Below are 22,341 nucleotides of genomic sequence, written 5' to 3' on the forward strand. Positions count from 1 at the left end.
CAGCTCTACATATCCCTGTGTGTGTATGCTATTAACTAGCTATCCTCTCTTCCAGTTCTGATGGAGGGGTGGCCTTTGTCAGTTCAGAGGTATCATCCTGTGGTGGTTGGAACCAGTTTAAAGACGTCAGTTCAAATTCTGGTTTCTGCTAGGGTGCTTCCTGTGTAACCCTAGGCCGGTTGCTTCCTTACTCTGAAATTTAGTTTCTATGTTGAGCTAGACATGGTATAAATAAATGCATGTCAGAGGCAAGTAAAAGCAGTCTTTCAAAGCATAGAAGCTGTTATACATACATATATATATATATATATATATATATATATATATATATATATATATATATATATATATACACACACACACACACACACACACACGTATGTATATTTGTGTGCTTATGTATATTTGTAGAATACAGAATATCTGTGTATATAGGAAGTAGAATAGATTGGTTGGGTGGCAGTTGTTCTCAGGAGAATCCACATGGCCTCTCTGTTAGTCGCATTACGGGGTGTCTGACTGTGGCTGATCAGACTCATGGGAGCTCTGAGGGTGAGGCTACAGAGAGTCCCTAGAACCTTGGGGGGCTTCTCTCCCTTTGCACACCTCCCATTTCTTCCAATCTGATTCAGTTCTGCTTATAGAGTATAGGGACGAATGCTCAGCAGTGCTGCGCCAGTCATAGCATCAATTCTAAAGTTCTCCAGGGAGACCTTGAGAGTGTCCTTGTGTTGCCTTTTCTGACCACCTTGGGAGTAATTTCCAGAGGAGGCTATTGTCCTGTGGTAGGGAGAATAAATATAGAGTGTATATGTATGCACAAAGGCATACAATATGTACATATATACATATTTACATAGATATACATGCTCTTTCAGGGCTACGGCATAAAAAATTACATAATTAGTCCATAGTCTAAGAAGTAGGTTCAGATTCCATTTTAATGCTGTTAAATATGATTCCACAGCCTTTCCATCCAGAGTACCGACAAGGCAGCTCTGCAGTGGTCTCAATTATGTTATGATCATTGTTTTCTCCTTTCTTGCAGCTCCCTCCTGCTTTACACCACAATTTGAAAAGAAGGGTTATTGAGAGATTCAAGAAATCCCTCTTCAGCCAGCAGAGCAATCCTTGTAACTTGAAATCCGAAATTAAAAAGGTACAATATTCTATATATAGCGGTAACTTATCTTGGTGTGGATTAAATGCATTGGGAGGAGGGGGAGGGATCCATTCTTTTCCCCATGATGCCCTCTCTGATTCTCCGCGCAAGGGCGTAAGGGAACCTTTTTGCTCGAGGTGCAAAATGAGGGAAAGCAGCACTTTTAATTCTCTCCATGAGTTTTCCAGCTGTCTTTCTGGGAAGGTATTATCATATTCTTGAAGACTATGGTGATAAAGGAAATCTAAAGAAATAAATTGTTGTTTTATGTAAATATGATTAAAAAGACCACCTTAGAAGTTTGGCTGCTACCATTCAGATACTTCACCAGGCTTTGAGTCCAAGGACCCGCCTTCTAACCACTGTGCACCATTCACTGGCCAGCTCTGAAGCCCAGTTTTCGCATCCCATCCGTCAGCTGAGGGAGTTGTTGTGGCCCTTGGAGGCCCTCTCCAGCTCCGAGAGTGTGTGAGCTGCTCTTTGTGTTATAGCTGGGGAAGCTCAAGCACAAAGGAGTTTCAGAAACTGCCAGAAAAGCAGGGCCACCTCGAGATGGGGATGATCACTCCTTTCTAGGGCACCATTTTGGGGAAGGAGCATCAGACTCAGACTCAGTGAGTCCATTCAGAGAAGGAGTAATGATGGTTATAACCATAATAACAACAACAATAATAATATAGATAACATTTATATAGGGCATTAAGGCATGCAGTTCATCCCACATACATATTATCTCAGTTGATCCTCACAACATCTCTGTGAGTTATTGCTAGGTTGTGATCCCATTTTACAGATGAATATTCTGAGATTACAGAACTAACAAGTATCTTTGCAGGATTCAAAATCAGGTCTTTCTGACTCTAAGGAGTCCCACTCCATCCATTTTGTGCCACTTGGGCATCTTATTTTAATAATTATTAGCAATAATACTGGCTGATTTGGATTTATAAACCACTTTTCCCGTATTATCCCATTTGATACTTATATAACATCCTTGTGAGATAGATGTTACAGTTGCAGTACCTCCATTTTACGTCTAAATAAACTAAGCTCCAGTAGTTTAAGGCCCAAAGACTTGCTTCCAAGCTTTTGAGGTTATCAGTTTGGGCACAGCCTCCTAACTTGATCAGTTAGTTTTTTCCTTACCAAGTTTCTTGTTCCCCATCACAAAATCAGTGGGCAGGTGTACTCTGCTGTTGTTTATTTGTGAAATATGATATAGGCTCATTGATAAAAGGCAGAAAGAATGGAAACAGAATGTTTTTGTTGCTTCATTGCCCATAAAAAGTGGTGTGTGTGTGTGTGTGTGTGTGTGTGTGTGTGTGTGTAAGACAGAGACAGAGAATGTAGACAGTTGCCGATAAACAAAACATAAAACTACCTCATCCGAGATCAGAGAGCTCCTGCCTCTTTCATGGGCTCGATTGGCAAGCAGGACATAGAAACCCAGCCATGGGAGATCAGAACAGGAGGGAAGGAGTTTCCAGCTATTTACTTTGCAATGTTGACATACTGCCGTACGAATACACACCAAATATATTTTAAACAGTCAGAAGCCCAGAACTCCAGAGGAAAGATTGCATTTTGCTAAAATCTCATCATTATTAAAATGATGTACAGCAAAATCTCAGGCTTACAGACCAGCAGAAATCCTGGTTTTATAGCATGAAAGGGATCATGGCTCCTATTCTTTCTGATGGCCAGACTGATCCGGCAACTCCCTGGACTGCTAAAACTTTGCACTATTTACAAAGACAAATATATTTTCCTGTCGGTTGAGCTTCCTGGTTCATAAGCCATTAGTTAAATACTAAATTAATTAGTTAAATCAATATTTCTCTCTTTCTCTCTGTCTCTGTCTCTCCCTGTCTCTCTCTTTTGTGTCTGCTTCTCTCTCTCTCTTCTCTCTCTCTCTCTCTCTCTCTCTCTCTCTCTCTCTCTCTCTCTCTCCTGGCATGCTAGATGATTTAGATCTCCTTTGGAATCTTTATTTTTTACCAGTTTTGCTGGTAGTTTCCTATTCTATTAATCCATAATATTCCATTAATCAAGAGACTATAAAGGAAAGTGGGGTAGCTTGATAGGGTCCCAATTGGAGATAGACTCATCTATATTTTGCAACCTAGTAGGGCAGACTAACTCTCAGGTTATTCTTTAGAAATATTTGGAAAGCACTTTGAGGAAAGAGCCTGAATAGCCCAGACCATCCTCCTGTGGTACAAATGGAACATCAGGATTAATGGGATGCCCAATACAGTTGATGGTCTAAACTTAAATGAAAGTAGGGAGAAGGATGGGGCTTGCTTGACTTTAATCCAGTGTCTTAACATGTGTATAGGAGAAACCTAATGGCGACCACAGCCTAACACTAGGGCTTGAACTCTGCTTTGCTCCAGCAGACTGGATCTGCTCAGGGAGCATCGCATAGCTAAGGCCTGTTGTACTTGTCCCATAGTCCTTGTCAGCCATCTCCCTGCCTGAGGAGCAAGCATCCTGCACCTCCTCATTTCCCCTGACCGCTCCTCCACTTTGTTCACTCTATCTTGGGTCATCTATTACTTAACTTGGATTCTACTGGACCCTTCAGAATTTCCACTGATTATCTGCAAGTTTCCGATCCATCTTTTCTCATTTCATCTGCCTTCTTGGTTTAATGGAAACCTGACTCTGCCCTGAAGATTCCAGCTGCCATGTAGTCTGCCCCACTGGTGCCATTCCTCCTCCTCTCCTGCCCTAAACTGTCCTATGGGTAGCTGCTGCACTGGCCGGCTAGATCACTCATTCCTGTCCTCCTGGGGGTCTCCTTTAGCAGCTTCCCTTTGGGCCCAGTCCTCTACCCCTCGAGGTGCAGTAGCGAAGTTCCTAAAAGCAGAGTCCCCTTTTGTCTAGCACGGCCAGGGTGTTCTTACTGCTTCCTTATCACTGACCTGACCATGTAGTTTTTCCTGCTTCAGGGGAAATGATTGTCGTCCTTAAAAACCCCAGATGAATCTCAGAATCTCAGAGCTGAGAGGGATTTTTGTGACCGCCATCCCCAAACTGTTCTCAAACAGGAATCCCTTTTGCATCATACACAACAAATAGCCATGTAACCTTTACTCAAAGATCTCCAGTGATGGGAAACCAATTAATTCCGAGGCGGCCCATTTAATTCTTAGATGGGGCCAATTATTAGGAACTTTCTCCTTACAGTGAATTGAAATAAACTTTTTTTGCCATTTCCCCCAAAGCAATATGGAGCAAGTCTAATCTTTTTTTTTTTTTTTTTTCCACCTGAAGGCCCTTCAGATAAAAGTTAAAAGAAAACTAACATTCTCCTACCCCAAGCCTTCTCTCACCAGGTGAATCATCTCTGGCCCCATCATTTGATCCTCCATTGTTTTTCCTTCCTTCTTGAAGAGAAACATGACATCAGGGAGGAGGTGCCATGACATGCAGCAATTGGGGTTTCAGTGAGGGAGGGCTGGGCAGGGTTACCTGCCTCAGTTTCCTTTCCAAAGCCATCTGGATCCATTGGCCAGAGATATATCAAGAGGAGTGGCAATGACTCGTCTCAGTTTGACTGAGGCCGCCCCCATTCAGTGATAGAGACCAGGTAGCAATGAAGACAAAAGAATCTTCTCTTCTATCTAGTCCAATCCTTTACTGGTCTTGAAGCTCCTACAACATCCTGTTTCCTCTCCTCTGGACACTTTTCAACTTGTCCATTTTCTTCCTAACAAAGGGGCACCAAGAGCTCTGACCAGATTAGGAGTTGTCCTCTTGGCAACCATGTTCCATTGCTGCCTCACATTGTCAGCAAAATTCTATAAATTAAACTTAGATGCAAGTAAACTGGTATTTTTTTCATATCAAACACTATTTTCCAGCCATGACTCTCCTAAGTTGATTTTTGAACTAAAGTGTAGGACTTCTGGTCTCCATGGTAATAGACAATATTTATTTAAAAAGCTGTTGGAAAACAAAAGAAATAGAAGGAACATCCCATAAACGTAATTTGTCTGTGTTCTCAAATTGGCGTGATTCCATTAAGGAATAAAAGGAAAGAAAAAATATAGAGCCAAAACTAGAGGAGGGGGATGGTGGAGAGGGAGAGAGAAAGCAGCAATACTTATCCAAAAATCTTTTCATTTCTGCCACCTGCTCTTATTTTATGTGTTGCCCAATGTCCTTCAGAAGCTGCACATAGACAAATAGTTTTAGCTTCAAGTGATGGCCTTCTTTTGTGATGAGGTCACCAAGATATCGTAACATGAATTTTGGTACGAGTAAAGTTGTCATTGTCTCCAGGTATCTTTTGATGCTTGTGGTTCCTTATAAAATGTAGGTTTTTTCCTAAACATTATAATTTAAATTATTCCTCAAGATTTCATTGGGGTACTCGCTCCTTCCTCTGACAAAGATAACAACTCCTCTTTGAATTAGCCGTCAGTTTTTTGCAAATTTCTGTCATTTGAGAAACAATCCATTATTCTTGCGCCAACTTCTTGGCTATATTGCCTGGACCAGACCAGATGCCATCTGTCACAGAATCATTCTAGCTTGCTGGAGTCTGACTGAAACTGAGCTTTACTGCCTAGAATCAGAGTAAATCTTTAATGAATTACATTATCAATTAATTCTTTCTTAAATATTAAAACTGTATGATTCTCTTTAAGACAGAATCGTTCACAATACCAAATATTTTGGCGTAGTTAGGATGGGCCAACTCGATAGTGCAGTCGATTGGGTGCTAGGTCTGAAGTCAGGAAGACTTGTGACCCTGACCAAGTCACTTACCCCTGTTTGCCTCAGTTGTCTGTCAATTGAGCTGGGGAATGATATAATAATCTCTCCAGTATCTTTGCCAAGAAATCCAAAATTAAGTCCCAAAGAGCCAGACATGACCCAAATGATTGAATGACAAGAAAGAGTATGTTGTGAATGTGTCAGCATGTTTTATTTAATGTATTGATTTTTAAATTCAGAGGGAGAACTAGAAGAGAATGTAGATTACCTGATCCAAGGCCTTTCCTGACAAGTGAGGAAACTGAGATCCAAGTAATAGTGACTGCCTTGAGGTCATACGGGTCATAGAGGGCAGAGTTTGGGCTGGAGCCTGGGTCAGGACGGCCCACCAGGTCAAGGGCGCAGGTTTTCTGGAGGGGGAGGGACCCACACTTGCCTCTTTGCATTAAGTCAGAGCTGCTTTTAGAGGAAGGGTGGGGTGGTGAGAGCTCAAATGCACGGCTTCCATGACTCCGTGTGACCTCAGACAGCATCCTGTGAGTCTAAGTGGCCTCAGAGGCATTTGGGATCATGGCCCGCGCCCTCAGAGAAAGGCCCTCTGCGGGAAAAGCCTTCTATGTTCCGATTTGATGGTGCCAGAAGTGCCCTGCGTGGCCAGCCCGGAGCCCCACTTGTCTGCAGGGCATTTCTGTGGGTCCGGCGTCTCCCCGCTTCTTCATCGGCTGCTTCATTGTTTCCTGCTAAACCCCGCTTCCCTTCCCGACTTTTCGGTCTGTGTCCCTCCTGCCCAGGCTCTTCGGCGAGTTACCTTTGACGGCCTCCGTGAGGACACTGGGGCCCTGCTGCTCTCACTGAAAGGCCGTAGACATCCTGTGTACTCCTGCTGGCCGAAACTGATGGGTGCCCATCCGGCGACAGTCAGGGCAGAGAAAGTCCTTACGCCCAGAACAGACTTGGGAGGGGGTAGACAAGAGCAGTGTTGTCACGTCAGCAAACACTGAGTATGCACTTACAGTATGCCCTGGAGAGAGACAGGCACAGAGAGTCTCTCCCCCTCCTGGGGAGAGAACATGCAAGCAGTAGTGTGCACGTAGCATTGATCTCTCCACCTGCTCTCAATCTCTAGACAGCCAATGGGATGGGCTCTTACAGGAAAGGCCCCTGCAGCTTTGGGGGGATGACCGGGAAAGGCCCCTCAGGAGGCAGAATTGGACCTGAAGTGCAGCACCAGGTACCATGGCCAGGGCTGGCAAAGAGCTTCCGTGGCTCTTCCATGGCTCCATTCTCCTTCAGGCAGACTCTGTGGTTCTGGTTCTGGTTCTGTGCAGAGACTTCCTATTTCTAGCTCCTGAAAGGACTCTTCTGTATATATAAAAATTCATGGAAGTGGAGAGAAAGTTTTGTGAATCAGTGCGCTTGTGGGCTGTGAGGTCAAGTCTACTTTGTGCTGTCCTAAGGCCCCAGTGAATGGGACTGGCTTGTTGGCATCAGTATGCTTGTAGCCTCAAGCATAGACCCTGTAGGGGGCTGCTTATATTTATTATATTGTATGTGCATGTTTATCTATTAATACACATATTATACTTTTTGGGTGTTTCCCATGCAGTATTTCATAGTTACCTGTCATGTCCTCCCATTTTTCCTTGTTATCTAGATACTAACCTCTCACTTAGTAGTTGGCATGTTCTTGAATAAATCAGTGGAAAAAACATTAAGCCTTTGTGACACATCTGTGCTGTCCTCACTGTTCTAGGGGCAGAAATAAAAAAGTGAGAAAGTCCCTGTTCTCAGTGAGCAAACATTCTGAGGAGGAGGAGGAGGAGGAGGAGGAGAAACAGGAAAAGGAGAAAGAGGAAGAAAAGGAAAAGGAGGAAAACTATTAGTATTTATGTAGTGCTTTTAGGTTTGCAAAATTGTTTTTAAAAATTAAATTATTTAAAACTTAAATGCAAAGTAAGAAAAACAAAACAAAATAGAAAAAGAGACACAAAAAGAAAAACAAAATAAAACATTGTCATATATCCAGCAGAACATCAGGGAGAATTTAAAAACATGTAACAATAAATTTCCATTTCAAGAAAGCACATATAATAATAGAAAATATTGCATTTGTGAAAATCTTGATGCATAGGAGAAGAGAATACATGAGGATTTAAGAAATGAACAGAAACAAGTCTCCTTTCTAAGTGGAGCCTGATTTGAGGTAGCTTGGGATCTGGAAAAGGCAGGAGGTACGGAAAGAGCCAGTGCCCAGAGTACATTAAAGAAGTAATGTGCCTGGAAGTCATGAATTGGGGCCGTGCCTTCAAAAAGGAGAGGCAGAACTTGTTGTATGCTCTGAATGGCCCAATTCACGACTAGTTTATGCCTGTGAATTCACATTAAAAATGTATTAACTTGAAAAACTGAAATGAATCCAGCACTGCAGCTGGTTGGTACCAACGGCGAAAAGGGAGGTGAGAAATTGTTATTTAGAAGTGAAAAAGATAGCCAGAATATTCACGAGTGGAGAAGGAGGTTCAGTGAGTTCTGTCATGTAGTGAATCATTTTGTCTCACGTTAGACCAAGATTCAAAGTGTTTTGAGACAAAAATTAGTGAATAGCAGTTTGAAGAATTTGTATTAAGAAATGTAAATGCCCTGCTCTTATCATTCTTTAGAGAAAGTAAATGAAGGGAGATGTGGTTTGGACTAAATAGATTGTTTTGTCGAATAATAGGCATTTATTTCTCTTGCTTCTGATAAAACTAACACTTTGCAGTTGCATCTCCACACCATTCTGTTTCTATCCACTTAAAAAATTTGCATTCATAAAATGTCATATTGCTAAGACTTTTTTTTCCCCTCCCTGTGACCAGTGACTCAGCTAGCTTGCTTTGACTTTGATTTGGCTGCCTCCAATTTCTGATAAGCACCTCTGGAAGGAGGGAGATGTTTTCTTATCTATTTACAAGATATTGAAAACCACAGAGCTCCGACTCTCATATGCATGAAAGCAAAGAAATGAAAAAAGCCCCATGAATCTCACCCCATTTGGGTTGGAAAAAATTCTTCTGCTTATCCTTTTATTTTGTTTTTCAGCTGTCTCAAGGATCTCCAGAGCCAATCGAACCAAACTTTTTTACAGCAGATTGTCATTTATTGCTGCATTCATCAAGTGGAAATACCCTATCCCCAAATGACAGGACAGGTAATGATTTTGTGCTAAGAACATACTTTGAAATCTATTTTTCTGCTAGGAACTATATTGTTTTGATTGGCAGTTTTCAGTAAAGAGAATTTAGCTTAGAAGGAAAAGAAAACAGAACCAATTCTTGACTATCCATGGCAACGAGGAGGACAGGACAGAATCAGAGGGGGTGGGGATATCACTTATTCAGACCTATAGAGAATTAGCCATTATTCTTTTAATACATGTCTTTAATCTTTGTGCCCTCCCTTTAATGCTTATGATCTGAAAGACTTCAGGCAAAGTCACTGAACTGTAGAACGGCCACCTTAGACAAATGGCCCCTGGGTCCTTCCCGCTCCAAGTCTCAGCCATTAGTCTGGGTTTCTTGGTCATTTATTAGTGCCACAGACGTAATAGCAAATCCCCTAGCTTTGATTTGCTTCTCATTTTGCAATGGAAATGTCCAAGGAGTAGAGGAAAGGGAGGCAAGGGTGGTGGGGCTGGTCGGGCCCTGAACCGTTTGAGGAGCACTCGGATCAGAGTTGTTTCTGAACGTCTCCCGCGTGGAGTTAGCGCTCACGCGGCTGTGACAAGGGCCTCTAAGCCTTGGCCACACATGCTTGCTCTGGAACCGGGGCCATCCTGCGGGATTTAGAAAACGGAGAAATCAGGCCTGCTCCTCAAATGACTGACACCATCCCCGTCCAGCTCCTGCAATAGCTCCTGAAGCATTTACCACATACTCTTAGAGTCTTGGTCCAAGTTAATCCATTTGGCCAAAGTTCTAAATGAGGAGTCAAGGCCATGGTGAGGGCATAGCAGCTTGCCCCCCAAGAACTGATGTCTCTTAAAGCAGAGGAACGGGTTTCAGACCAGAGATGCTCAGAGATCAAGGAGACCGGCCCTCTTTTTTCCAAGAGCTTTCTAGGGCTCAGTGACCTCCCCCTGAGCTCCAGTAGGTCAGGGTCTGGTATGTCCCAGCCACTCAAGTTGGGGGAGGAAATGGAACCGCCAAGAATAAGACATTGCACTTTGGGTTTCTGCTTTTAAAAAGGGAAACACCTTGTGGCGGTCATGTTAACTGAGTGTGATTCCCCTCTAGTGGGCCACACAAAGGGCTCAGCTGCCTTTCAGTGTATCCCCTGGAGTTCTTTTAAATTCTTTTCCTGCCAAGTGTACGCCCCAATTGTGCACTTTATTGGATACGTAGCTAAGCTAGGCAGTCCATGACTGGGAACTAGCCTCTCTTTTATTTACTTTGCAATGGGTAAGGATTTTTTTTTTTTTTTGCAAAAGAAATTGCTGCTTCAATTTTTCATATTAGCATTATGATGAATCCACTAGGAGAAATTAAAAGTAACCATTTTATCATTAAGAAATGGCTCTGTTCTGTGTAGTCATGTCCTAATTACTTTCAAATTCTAATTTATCCTCAGCCAGACTTGTAATGTTCAGTTACCTGATCTCATTTAACTCTTTCAGGACTTCCCAACAGCTTTGATCTGGAAGAGGGAATAACCTACGAACAGATGCAGGTCAGGTTTGTGTGCTGCCTCTGAACAATTATGTGGTTTTATTCTTGTTGACTTTTCACTCAATGAGCAATGGTGACTGAACTGAATTTCCTTCACCCCTAGACTGTGATTGAAGAGGTCCTAGAAGAAAGTGGCTATTACAATTTTACTTCTAACAGGTGAGATCCAGTATTTACTTTAAAAATAGGAAATTGGAATCAGGATAGTTGAATGGTGAATCTGATTTATATCTTCAATTCCAGCTTTCTTTTTTCAATTTTCGTTGAAAATCAATTTAAAAAAAAATACATTGGCCTAGATTAGATAAAACCTTGTATAAAAGAGATTTCTGTCAGCTCTTTGTGTGGATGCAGCTGCCGTATTCACTATTGAAATCAAAAGATGGTGATCACTCAGTTGCAATTTTGCATCTTTACTCCTCTTCCATTAAAAATAATAATAACAAATGGAATTAAATAAAAGGCACTTGCAAGCCAGGCAGATTTTTAGGATTTTTTTTCCTCTCATTCCTCTTGAAGGATTGTAAATTCATGTTTCCAAAACCCCAAATAGCATACTTTACTCTTCATTTAAAAATCACACACACACACATACAAGCTAAAAAAGGAACCAGTATGAAGCAAATTAAGAGATGCTGATGGGGGTGGGAAGGTTTGCTGTTATAGACAGTCATTCTTTGAATATAATTTAAAAATCTTAGATCCTGTGGAGTTGTAGGCTCTGTTCACTTGTGATCTACAGAGATTATACTAGTTTCTCATTGTACCACTTTTAATTGGCTCTGGGAGATCAATGTCCCAGCTTCATAGAGTGTTCTAGAGCTTAGAGCTCTTCAAATTCAAGAACTTCAGTTTAATTCATGCCTCATTTGCATAGCACCTCCCTTTTGGCCACAGGCTCCTTGGGAGCAGAGGCATCCCCGGCAGTTAGCACACTGCTTGGCACACAGTAGGCATTTAATAAACGCTTCCTGTCTTGTCCCGTTGACATTTCGTCTAACGTTCCCACTGAATTCATTCCTCGTGATGTGTGATGCACTTGGCATCTGTATTCAGTTCTCAGTATAACTCAGTGTAAAATTTCAACATTTTCTCAAGAATGATACAAGTCTGCTTATTGGACCTTTCTGCTCCCCCTCCACCTCTGTTCCCCAACCCCCAAAAAAGAATGAAAGAAAAAAGCACTTTAAGGCTATTGGGTTTTTTGGAAATCTTTGGAGAGATGGTTATATTTTTGGCTGCTCTTATCTTTTCCCTGCAAAGATTTTCTCATAAATCTCACATGTCTAAGATTACTCAACTACTATCTTAGTTTGATGATTTATTTCCAAAATACTACTTCTATAAATGTGGATTTGTTATGATTGTTCAGAGAAGGGATGAGTAATTCTTGTTCTCTAAAGATATATCGTTATAAGAAATTACCGCCACCACCCAGCCACCCACCTTCCCTGGAGTGTTGGTTGAATAATTGACTTTTCCTTCTACACAATACAGGCCTGAAATACAGTACTAAAACAGAGTCTTCCTCTGAGGCTTGGTACATCCAATCTTCCTGGATGGCACCAGCCTTCCATGCCCTTGATTGGAAATGCCTCCTGATTTACAGTTGGAATCTGCCTAAACTTACAGTAAAATGATGGCAAACTTTTTGAATGACATTCCCATTGCGGGATATTCTCGAAAGCCAGAGAAAAGCAAAGCTAAAGCTTGGTATACAGTGGCAGTGCTAGTAAGCTTCCATTCATAGGAGGTTTGGGGCCAGTTGTTTGCAGCAAGGTGGAAACCTGTTGAAAACTAGTGAAGACATTGATCTTAGTCCCAGCTGTGCCAGTGTTTTGCCAGGTATCCTGGAGCAAGTCTTCTCCAGGTCTTTATTTCTATGAGAACGAGGCCATTTCTAAGGTTCTTTCCAATCCTGCAGTCCTACAATTCCAGAACTGCCTTGACACTTCCTAGTAGGGCTTTGTATCATTTGAAAAATGAAATACATATTTTTGTGCACATGTAGGGAAATTATGGCTATACATACTCTTTTCAGGTGTTTTATCATCACCCTTAATGCTTTTTAAATGGAACCAAGTAAATCATGCTTTTTTTAGAAGAATAGTCTCAAACTCAAATCATACTAATGTTCTACTAGTCAAGTCACCATAAAGGAGCATGCACTTTGCATTTTGCTCATTTCTAGGGATACAAAGAAAACAGTTTTGCTCTCAAGGACCTAAATGGGTTCATTAATAAAGTGCTGGACCTGGATTTAGAAAGGCCTGAGATAAAATCTAGCCTCAGACACTTACTAGTTGTGTGGCCAAGCCACTTAATGGCTTCCGGCTTCATTTCCTTTGACATTAAAATGATCTTAAAAGTGCTGAGCACAGTACCTGGCACATACAGTGGGGGCTTAATTTATCCTTATTCCCATCCTTCCTTTGGAGCTCACAATCTAATAGGAAAACATTATACTCATAATTACGTATAGAGAAGATACTCTGTTCTTACCATCCAAAAGACCTCTTGATCCAATTCAAGTCTGAATTAAAGGCCTGCTGGCCCCGGGCTGTGATTTGGGAGCCTGTGGGAAGGCTGACACTAGCCATGGATTTGTGTTGCAATCCTTGTGTTAGAACACATGCAGAAGGGAACATTTTCCTCACTATGAGGAAGCGATGATAAGGTCTCATATAAAGAGAATGGATGTGACATCTTAAAATTTTAAGTTGAATGGAACGGGAAACCTGGTTCACAGACTCAGATTCAAATAATGAGCGGGTCACAGACCTGTTTTATTTGCTTCCAGGTCCTCATACTTTCCCACTTCCCTGTTTTAGCTTTTTCTAGCAGCTGCAGCTCCTAGGCAGGGTATTTCTTGGGAACTAATCACTAACTGAGAACAATAACCCTTGACTCTGCCTAAAGCCATCAGCTGTTTCCAGGTGGCCAGTAATTGCCAAGAAATGGGACAGGTTCCAATTAGAAATAGCTAATTATCCATTAACAAGGGAAATACAGCAACCACATTTTTCAAAATAAAATCAGCTGTCATTCTGGTGTTTTCTTTGCAGGAAATACCTTGAAGCAGGGAGATAATCTTTAAAATCTCAGAATAATTCCGAAAGGTATTCTCACTTAATGCCAGACTTAGAGAAATGTTTCACTGTCACCCACCCTCGGATCTGCAGAGGGGCTCGAAGTGGATGAAGGTCAGAGTTGGGATCAGGACACCTAATCCATGTCCCAGCCACTTCCCTTCTCCGGCCTTAGTCTCTCAAGGCCCCAGAGTGAGGGAGCCTGAGTCTTTGACCTTCATGTTCCCTTCCAGGTCTATGTCTGGGGACTTGTAATCTAGGGGGTTAGTTTCTAATATCAAGTTATTGGTTTAATTAAGAGGCTTCTCTGGAGAGGAGATTCTAGAAGGCCCATCCCAGGGGGATGTTGCTGTTCAAGACAAGTAGCCTCAATTGAATGGAGCAAGAATATAAGGCTGAGGCAGGAATTCCAAGATGAGGGGGTTTTGTTTTGGTAAAGAATCTTTGATTGGGAGGCTTGGGGACAGCTGTAAATGCAGCTACAGGGAAGGAGTTCGCTAGACAGGGACGCCAGGTGTTTGAAAGCCTGTCCTGTGGCCAGTGGACTAGGCTTGCCCTGCTTAACCCTGGCAGAACTCTGAGCAGCGGGTTTGGGCTAGAAGTCAAGAAGAGCTTGTTCTCTCAGTGCTGAAGGCGGCCTCAGTTTCCCACTAAAGTCTCCGAGCCAAGGCTGGATGACCCCTTAGTGGTATTGGAGATTTTCTATCTGGTTTGTTACCCTTGGGGTGAAGTTCATTCCTGTTTTATAATCTGAGGGGCCCCACAGGCCATCAGGGACTGGGAGGGATCTAGAATTGCTCTGGGAAGGCACTGGGAGCCCCTTTGTCTTGGGCGTGGTAACCCATTAAGCTCATATCATCCCTTAATGCCACAGTGTGATCATTTACTAGATCATGCTTAGATAGCAAGGAATAGACCCCTAAAAAGAGGTGTTTTCATTGGAAGGAGGAGGAAACTGTATGAGTGAAGGATCTAAAAAAGTTTGGTCCTGGGGGAGGTGATTCGGATAAGGTGACACAATGGATAGCCAAAGGTTAGCCTAAAAAGATAACTAGTTTCACTGTTTTCCCTTTAGGGCTCTTCCCATAGCTCACATTTATAAGGTCTGTTAAGTTAGCAATGTAGTCTCCTTCCAAGCTTGGAGATAAGTAGTCCGTCCTTAGAGATGAACAGATAGTGAGGTATCCCTAGGGAAATCGGATTACTTCAGAACCAGGATTAGAATCCACATTGAGAATCAGGGTTTTATGTCCATCCCTTTCTGCCACTATCTCAATTGGCTCTGAACCATATAATCACTTCTTATATTCTTTGAACTCTTTGAGTACAATCATATTTAATCACCAGTCATTAAGATGTTAGAGCGCTCAGCCCAAGAAAAGGACATTTTTTCCCTCTGTTTTCATATTGTTGCTGTCATTTGTGTAGCTTCCTGCCAAATTTATGTACAATTAGAGGGGACAGTTTATGTAGAATCATATATTTTATGATAGGGAAAAATCACAAACATTTATTGAGTCCCAGCAGGGCATGAAGCAATCTTTGCCCAGTAAGCCCATTTCCCTCTGCAAACTTTCATTTGCCAGAATGACTTGCCCAGCAAGTAAAAACACACATTTTAAAGTCTATTGACATTCAAATGTGTGTGTGTATGTGTACACACACACACACACACATATATGTATATATATCACTTTGAACTGCTTTATTATTTTCACTTTAAGTAAACAATAGAATTAACAGCTTCCTTTCTGAAAAATCTTTTTTACATTCAGTAAAAAATTGTTTTTTCTCAAAACTTTTAATGCCATCTTTACAACATTTTCCTTAATGACCTTCTAATAAGAGTTTCTTTTAACATGAAACATGAGTTTGGAAAGAACTTTGCTGTGGTGTAAGTATTACAAACAGATATAATATCTCTATCAAGGAGCTGGAGGTTCAGGGAGGTTCCATTTCTCTCATAGGCACATGACAGTGGCCAGGCAGGGCTGGCACTCCTAATATCAGCGAGTAAACTCGGCTATTTCTCACTCGAGAGACTCTTCTCATTTCAGGTATCATTCTTATCCATGGGGAACGAAGAACTATCCAACTAAAAGATGAAAAACCTGTGTTTGAGTGGACTGCAGGGGCTTTGGGTTTTCCAATGAAGTTAACTGCCAGGACTTCCATTATTATCGTGTGATGGCCGAAGGGATAAGCTCTGCCCGAAGGGTATTGAAGAGAAGAAACCAGCGCTGAGACGAATCCCGGATGCGTTTCTGGGTTCTTGAAGCTCGGAATCTGCGGCTGCCATCACGGCTGCTCCAGTCTCTGCAGAGAGCTCTGTGCCTGTTACTCCGGCAGGTTGCTGCACATTTCAGTTGCTGGGAGGAAACATTCTTCAACAGAACTCTCTTCCATTTAAGGGGGGGGGGGAAGCTTTTCCTATGTCTTAAAGAAGGATTTGATCCTCAGGATTGCTGGAACTATGTTTAAGGGCATGGAGCCTTCCCTGCATCAAAAATAGGGATAGATTTGAAAAAAGGGGAAAAAAAAAAAAACCAAGATCCAGATAACATATTGGAAGATCCACTGTATCCAATAATTTCAATAGAAATTCAAAACTGCAATTTGCAATTTAAATGAAAGAATTGGCTTGATATCAACCACCTGGGTGCTAGTAAACTTGATACAGTGTAGACAGTATTTGCAAGCTGTACAGCTTCACAGAATAACTGTCGATTTTTAAATTTCAGGCCAGAAGAGTAGACTATATTCATGTACAGTATGCATATATATGTATATATATATAAATGTATATAATAGGTAGATAGATATATAGATGATAGATATTTTATGTTTACCTAAAAAAAGAAATAGCTAGATGGAAGAGATGCTTTGCTGCTAATCAAACCTCTAGGGCTTAATGAAAGTTGAAAAGATGTATATCCCATCGCTGAAATCCGATCATCCTGACTCCAAGGCTTGCCCTATTCAAGTTTACACAGTTGTTGAAAAAGAAAATTATTGTGTAATGAATGTTAAGTTCTTGTATCCAGCGTGAGCTACTGTAAAGGATGACATATATATGTATGTTATCATATATAACACATAAGGTTTGTATATGTATTTATGCATCAGAATATCAAGATGCCAAACAGTGGCACATCCCTATATAAATTTGGCTATTGACTAAAAGGTACAGTTCTGAAATGATCATCTTTCATATATATGTGTACATAAATACACGTGTATACACGCTGCTTCCTGTATTAACTAGAGTGTATCTTGACAAATCTTTACAGAAACTTCCCATGCCACGTCAGAGCTTCCATACTAGAGGATATTGCATTATCATTTTCATACCTTTAAATATCTAGCAGTAAAGCAGATCTAAATACTACTTTCCTGTAAGACCTTTTTGCTGACTTTAGAAAATATATATTTGCATTTTTATTTTTGCACAATAGGGAAAGGATTTGGCTGATTATATACATAGTTAAGCTAATACAGCTATTTAGTTTATTTATTTTAAAATGGCCTAAAAAGAATGACCCATGTAGTGTAATAACTCCCTTATTGTGATCTGATACATATATATTTTTTGTTATCACATGATTTTACCATTTATTTTACTTTCCTATACTAATAAAGATTGGAATATAACAATTTGAGCACATAATCTACTTAATGGAAAATTCAGAATGGTAACCCTATAAGCTTCTTTACCTTCCTCTTTGTTTTTTAGAGGTGGTTCACAGTGCTTCTGGAAACTTTCTCTTTTACTAGAATCACAATCTCAAACCCAATCTCAGGTCTCCTTTCAGCTTCAGAAGCTTTATCTTTAAAGGAATCTTTCCAAACTCTTGGAATCCTGACTGATTTTTGGTCAATGAGAGTCCTTGGCAAGGATAATTCCCATTAAAATTTTAAGTCCTTGCAACTTCCTAGAATTCTCTTCATTTATGGAAAAAAAAATCATTTAATAGCTTTTTTATTTTTCCAAATACATGGAAAGATAGTTTTCAACATTCACCTTTGCAAAAACCTTATGTTTCACATTTAAGAATCTTTCATTTCAAGAATGGTTTGAATGGACTTCATATTAGAATTTCTCTCAGGGTAAACTGTACTTCTTGTATCCTTTAGTTTATAGTCTTAAAGTTTCTTGATCCATTCAGGAAAGAAGATATATAAAATACATCTTCAAGTTGTCCATTGAAATACTTTTATTTTTTGATTTGTGAGTACAAGTATATTTCTTGTAGATCTTTTGGGGAGATTTTTGGAGGTACATTCTGAATCCCAAGGTGATTCTCTGTCGTTTTCCTCTACCAAGGTATGCTGACATATCTTTTCTAACCGTACATTTCTCTGATGTATTGCGAGCTTGAGGGTCATTGGGAAGCTTTGGAATTTTATGAAGTGTTTGTTTTCTGCTCTCATTACACGATCTTCCTTTTCTTCCTCTTCTGATTCTGTTGGTTCTTCCTTGAAGCAGTGTCCATCTTATTAATGGCCAGAAGAGCAGACATCACACGGGAAGACTTTGAAAAGAAGCCAGGTGAGGGGTGGACAGGATGAGGGGGAGCGCTGCACTGGGGCTGAAGGCTTCGGCAGGGAATCTGTCATAGTTTCTTTTTCACTATCTGACTGATTGTGCCCAAGAAAAGATCTATGTTCTGGATGGACAGTACTACTCTTTTCATCTATGCTTTTTCTTATTTGCTGAAAAGTATTGATTATTTTGGTTAAGTTCAACTTGGGGTCTTTCTTCGTATTAAAATTGAATTCATTATCTGTGTTTGGCCAGGAATTAACAGCCCTGTCTTGTCAGACAGCAATTAACCAGAAGGAAGTTGCCATTAAATGGAATACACTAGCTCTGAGGGGGCACATATGCCATTAAGTGGCAGGCTAAACCCATAGAGAAGTTTAGCAGACTAACCCCAAAAGGGAGTTAGCAGGGAAGGGGGTTATACCATTGATTGGCAGGCTAACCCTAAGGGGGATTTAGCCTGTATATTTTAAGCTAATTTTTATATTAAAATATCTATTCATCCCTATAAAGTTTGCCTTTATACCCCTGGAGGGTACCAGTGGGAATCTTTGTTATCAGATCAGTTACTACAAGGGCATTATGATTAAAAAATAAGAACTATGTCTCCAAAATGATTGGAAATGCTTTTTAAAATGTAATGCTAAGAAAAACTAAAAGGTTTAGTCAGCGCTCCAGAGGCCTGCCCCTGCTTGATCATGGCAGAGTGGAGTTGAGTGGTCATGGGAAAGTCTTCCTTTTAGATGCCAACAGAGGCATCTGGTTTTGTTCACAATAGCCCAATTAGACGATTAAAGAATCCAGGTTTGTGGTGGGAGAAGAGTATTTAAAATACCTGCGTTATCTAACTTATCCAGCTTTTTTCTCTCCTCTTTTTTGGCCACATCCTATCCTGGTAAGTGATTTGATTTTATGTACATTTTTCACTTAAAAGCAGACACATAAGAATCTGGATTGGTCAGGATGTACGCAAATCTGAAAATATCACTGTTCTTTTGGTTAATATGGGTGGGGAAGAGGAATGACCCCAGCAAGTCACTCACTCTATTACTTCAATGGTCCAGGGATGATCTATCATCTCCACATCTATGGACAGAGATGTCTCCCTCTCTCCCTCTGTCAATTCAAGGTAAGGTCAAAGATTATGATGACCTTGTTTTTGCCCATCTTTTTCTTGACCTTCTCTCAATTGTTGTTATAAGTGGTCATCTCAGGGCTAATCTCATTCCTTGATCCTCTTCCACATGGCCCCTGGCAGCTACTGGAAGCCCAGAACCTTATTAAAGGATAGAAGTCAAAGGCCTCTCGTTAAACTTGGTTGTTGCATACATCCTGGGTCTCCTTAGGAAAGAGTGGACGAGAAGCCCAGTGATTCGGCTTACTGGCACAGTGCAGACTACTCCCTCAAAATTCTCCAGGATTTTGTAATGGCTGTATTTGCTATTATTGGTCTGGGAGTAAACAGCTAACTATTTTCTTGAAAGGGCCGGAGTGTTTAGACCCATCCAGGGTCATTGAGCATACTGGAAGTTGTAATTCTCCTAAGTATAGAGGGGAGCAAAAGCATGACCAGCAACAAAAGCAAGGGATCCTTTTTGTCCTTCTGTGCTTATATATGTTGTTTCTTTTTTCTAAAAGGGCTGTTTATTGACACTTTCTACTATCATTGTCTCACAGATGTGTGATTCTCCTAGGACATAAGCTGCCCAGAGAAGTTGGGTAGCATGTAGGGCCTTACTTAATGCGCTGATTTGTATCCCAAGGGCCTGTTATTCGGGCTTCTCCAAAGACTCTCTTAAGATAACAGGGAGGAAACTGGCTTGTAGTGAAAGTCTATTAATTTTGCTTTTGACTTGTCTTAATTGTCTTCCTGTGTGAACAAGTCCTCCTTTGAACTGAGAAAGTCTTGATAATCTTTTATTGATTGCATTTCTCTTTTATTTTGCTTCTCTCTTCTGTATAATTTGTAATTATTTGTTATGCTGTGAAAATCCCAGTTAGTTCATGTAATTCAAAAAGATTTAACTTTGTGAGGATAGAATACAAATCAGCCTTTTGGGATCATTTTTGATTCACAAATGCTTCCGTTAATTATCTTTTGATCCATCAGCTATGTCTGAATATGTGCTCTTGAACTTTTACTTTTTTAAGCCCACATTTTCCATTCCTCATGAAGTGACTGTGACGGTCACGGTCACCCCTGCTAGTTGGTCATCAGTTAGTGGTTATTTCTCACACCTGTGCTCTTCTAGCCCTCTTATGGCTAAACTATCATGAATCATGATAACTTGGACCTTAAACCAAAGGTTAATGGTTAAGAAGTGCTTATGTTGAGTGAACATTTTGGCTTTTGATAGTTCGCCATCCTTACTTTGTTGGCAAATGAGACTTTGCTCATCAGACAATTGCTGAGTTGTCCTAAACATTACAGTGTGCAGCATTGTTGATTAGGGGTCACTATTGTCCTTAGGGTTCCCGAATTCAGCTGACTAGAGGAGGTGAATTTGAGGCTCAAATCCAGGATTGCACCTGGGGGTGGTTTTGAATGGTAACTACAAATGTTCAGCAACAGTTATCATGAATATTTTTCTTTTGTGATGACCATGACATTGCATGGTTGTGTTGGATCAATATTATGCAGCTAAAAAGCCACATTCTTTGTCATTGATTTCCTTAGATGTACTTTCTTGAGGGGGAAGGCAAATGGGAAAGAAAATTAGATTCTGGCGATGCTTTGGGTTTGCTGGTTTGATGTTTTTTTAGCCTCAGTTCTTCTGGAAATAACTTTAATCGTCTATACGAAGGTAGAAACTTGACTCATTTAAGTGCTTTTCATTACTTCCTTCTTGCTTTTTGCCGTGTTTATTAGCTAGAGCACAGAACAGATGCTGTCAGTGCAAAAAAGAGCATGGCCGAAACAGTTCCTCAGACATGCCTTGGAACTTCAACTCCAGGCAACCCAGAAGGTCCCTTCCCTCCCTTAAAAAAGAATGATCCCATTTCTTGGCCTTGACTTCTTAGTGAAACTCTCTCCAAATATTTACCTTTTTATTTTTGTCTTCCAAGTACAATTATTGGCCATATGTATGTATATATGCACATAAGTGCTTTGATTTATATAGACATACACACACCAAGGAGGCAGGAAAGATGCACATACACATAGGATATATATTTGTACATATATATATATATATACATAGGTATGTATATAATAAATTTTATATGTAGCATATAAATATGTATTTCCAGATACCACTTAAATTGTATTAATTATTCTAATGAAAAATTTCCAATGCTCAATTGATGAATTTAGCCAGATTTTGTTTTTTTAAGTTCAATGTTGTTGTATATCGCATCTATAACCATGAGTACTGTTTTTCATATTAATAAGAAAATTTAAATGTTTCCTGGAAACTTCTGTGTGTCATTATAGTTAAATTACATGTAGTCAAGAAAACATTATTGTTGATTATTTTTTTTTGCTGTCATATTGGTTTGAGATCTACAAGAAGAATAAAAAAGAACTTTACTATTCTGAATAGATGACTAATGAGCACTACAGATTGGTTGTGCCAGTGGGTCGATCCACAATAAAAAGCTATTAAGTTTTTTCTTTAAAGCTTGCTCACTCATAAACACAGCAGTCTCCTTGGCAGCTATTAATGGAATTTTTTACAGTAGTACCTATTTTTGGTGCTAAAAATAGACTGCAATTAACTATGGCAATAATTCAATTTTCAACAGAAAGCTCAACATCATTTGTTTAGAAATACGAAGCAATTTCTTCCAAAGGGGAGAAGGTTCTCTGCTCTACATCCCAAGCCATATCTGGGAACAATGGACTAAAAATCATGGAAATGTGACCTGGAATGAAATTGTTTCAGACTTGTTTCTAGAGGGACACAATAAGTTCTTGAAGAAAGCCATGAGTTTTTCCCATTTAAAAAAATAGAAAAGTACCCTTGATTGTCCTTCCAATGTGCTTTTAAACAGATAGATAAATGAGTTGCATTTGATTTCATTTTCAAATATATGAACCTGCCCATGAAGAATTACCTTTGGTTTTTGCAAAGATGTGCAAAACTGTTACCTTAGAATACATAGGGATTT

At 40.4% G+C, this 22,341-nt stretch overlaps 1 protein-coding gene across 1 annotated transcript in view; it reads left to right on the forward strand.

Annotated features, from left to right (window-relative positions):
- Positions 1 to 17,339, forward strand: part of NEK10 (NIMA related kinase 10) — a 214,046-nt gene extending 196,707 nt beyond the window's left edge. The window contains exons 33-37 of the mRNA XM_052000279.1: positions 1,049 to 1,159; positions 8,972 to 9,080; positions 10,545 to 10,597; positions 10,700 to 10,755; positions 15,743 to 17,339. Coding sequence (XP_051856239.1) covers positions 1,049 to 1,159; positions 8,972 to 9,080; positions 10,545 to 10,597; positions 10,700 to 10,755; positions 15,743 to 15,791 — 378 coding nt within the window. The 3' untranslated portion in view covers positions 15,792 to 17,339. The remainder of the gene's footprint in view (positions 1 to 1,048; positions 1,160 to 8,971; positions 9,081 to 10,544; positions 10,598 to 10,699; positions 10,756 to 15,742) is intronic.
- The last annotated feature ends 5,002 nt before the right edge of the window (positions 17,340 to 22,341 follow it).

Source organism: Antechinus flavipes, chromosome 5 (genome assembly GCF_016432865.1).
Source record: "Antechinus flavipes isolate AdamAnt ecotype Samford, QLD, Australia chromosome 5, AdamAnt_v2, whole genome shotgun sequence".
Classification (NCBI taxonomy): Eukaryota; Metazoa; Chordata; class Mammalia; order Dasyuromorphia; family Dasyuridae; genus Antechinus; species Antechinus flavipes.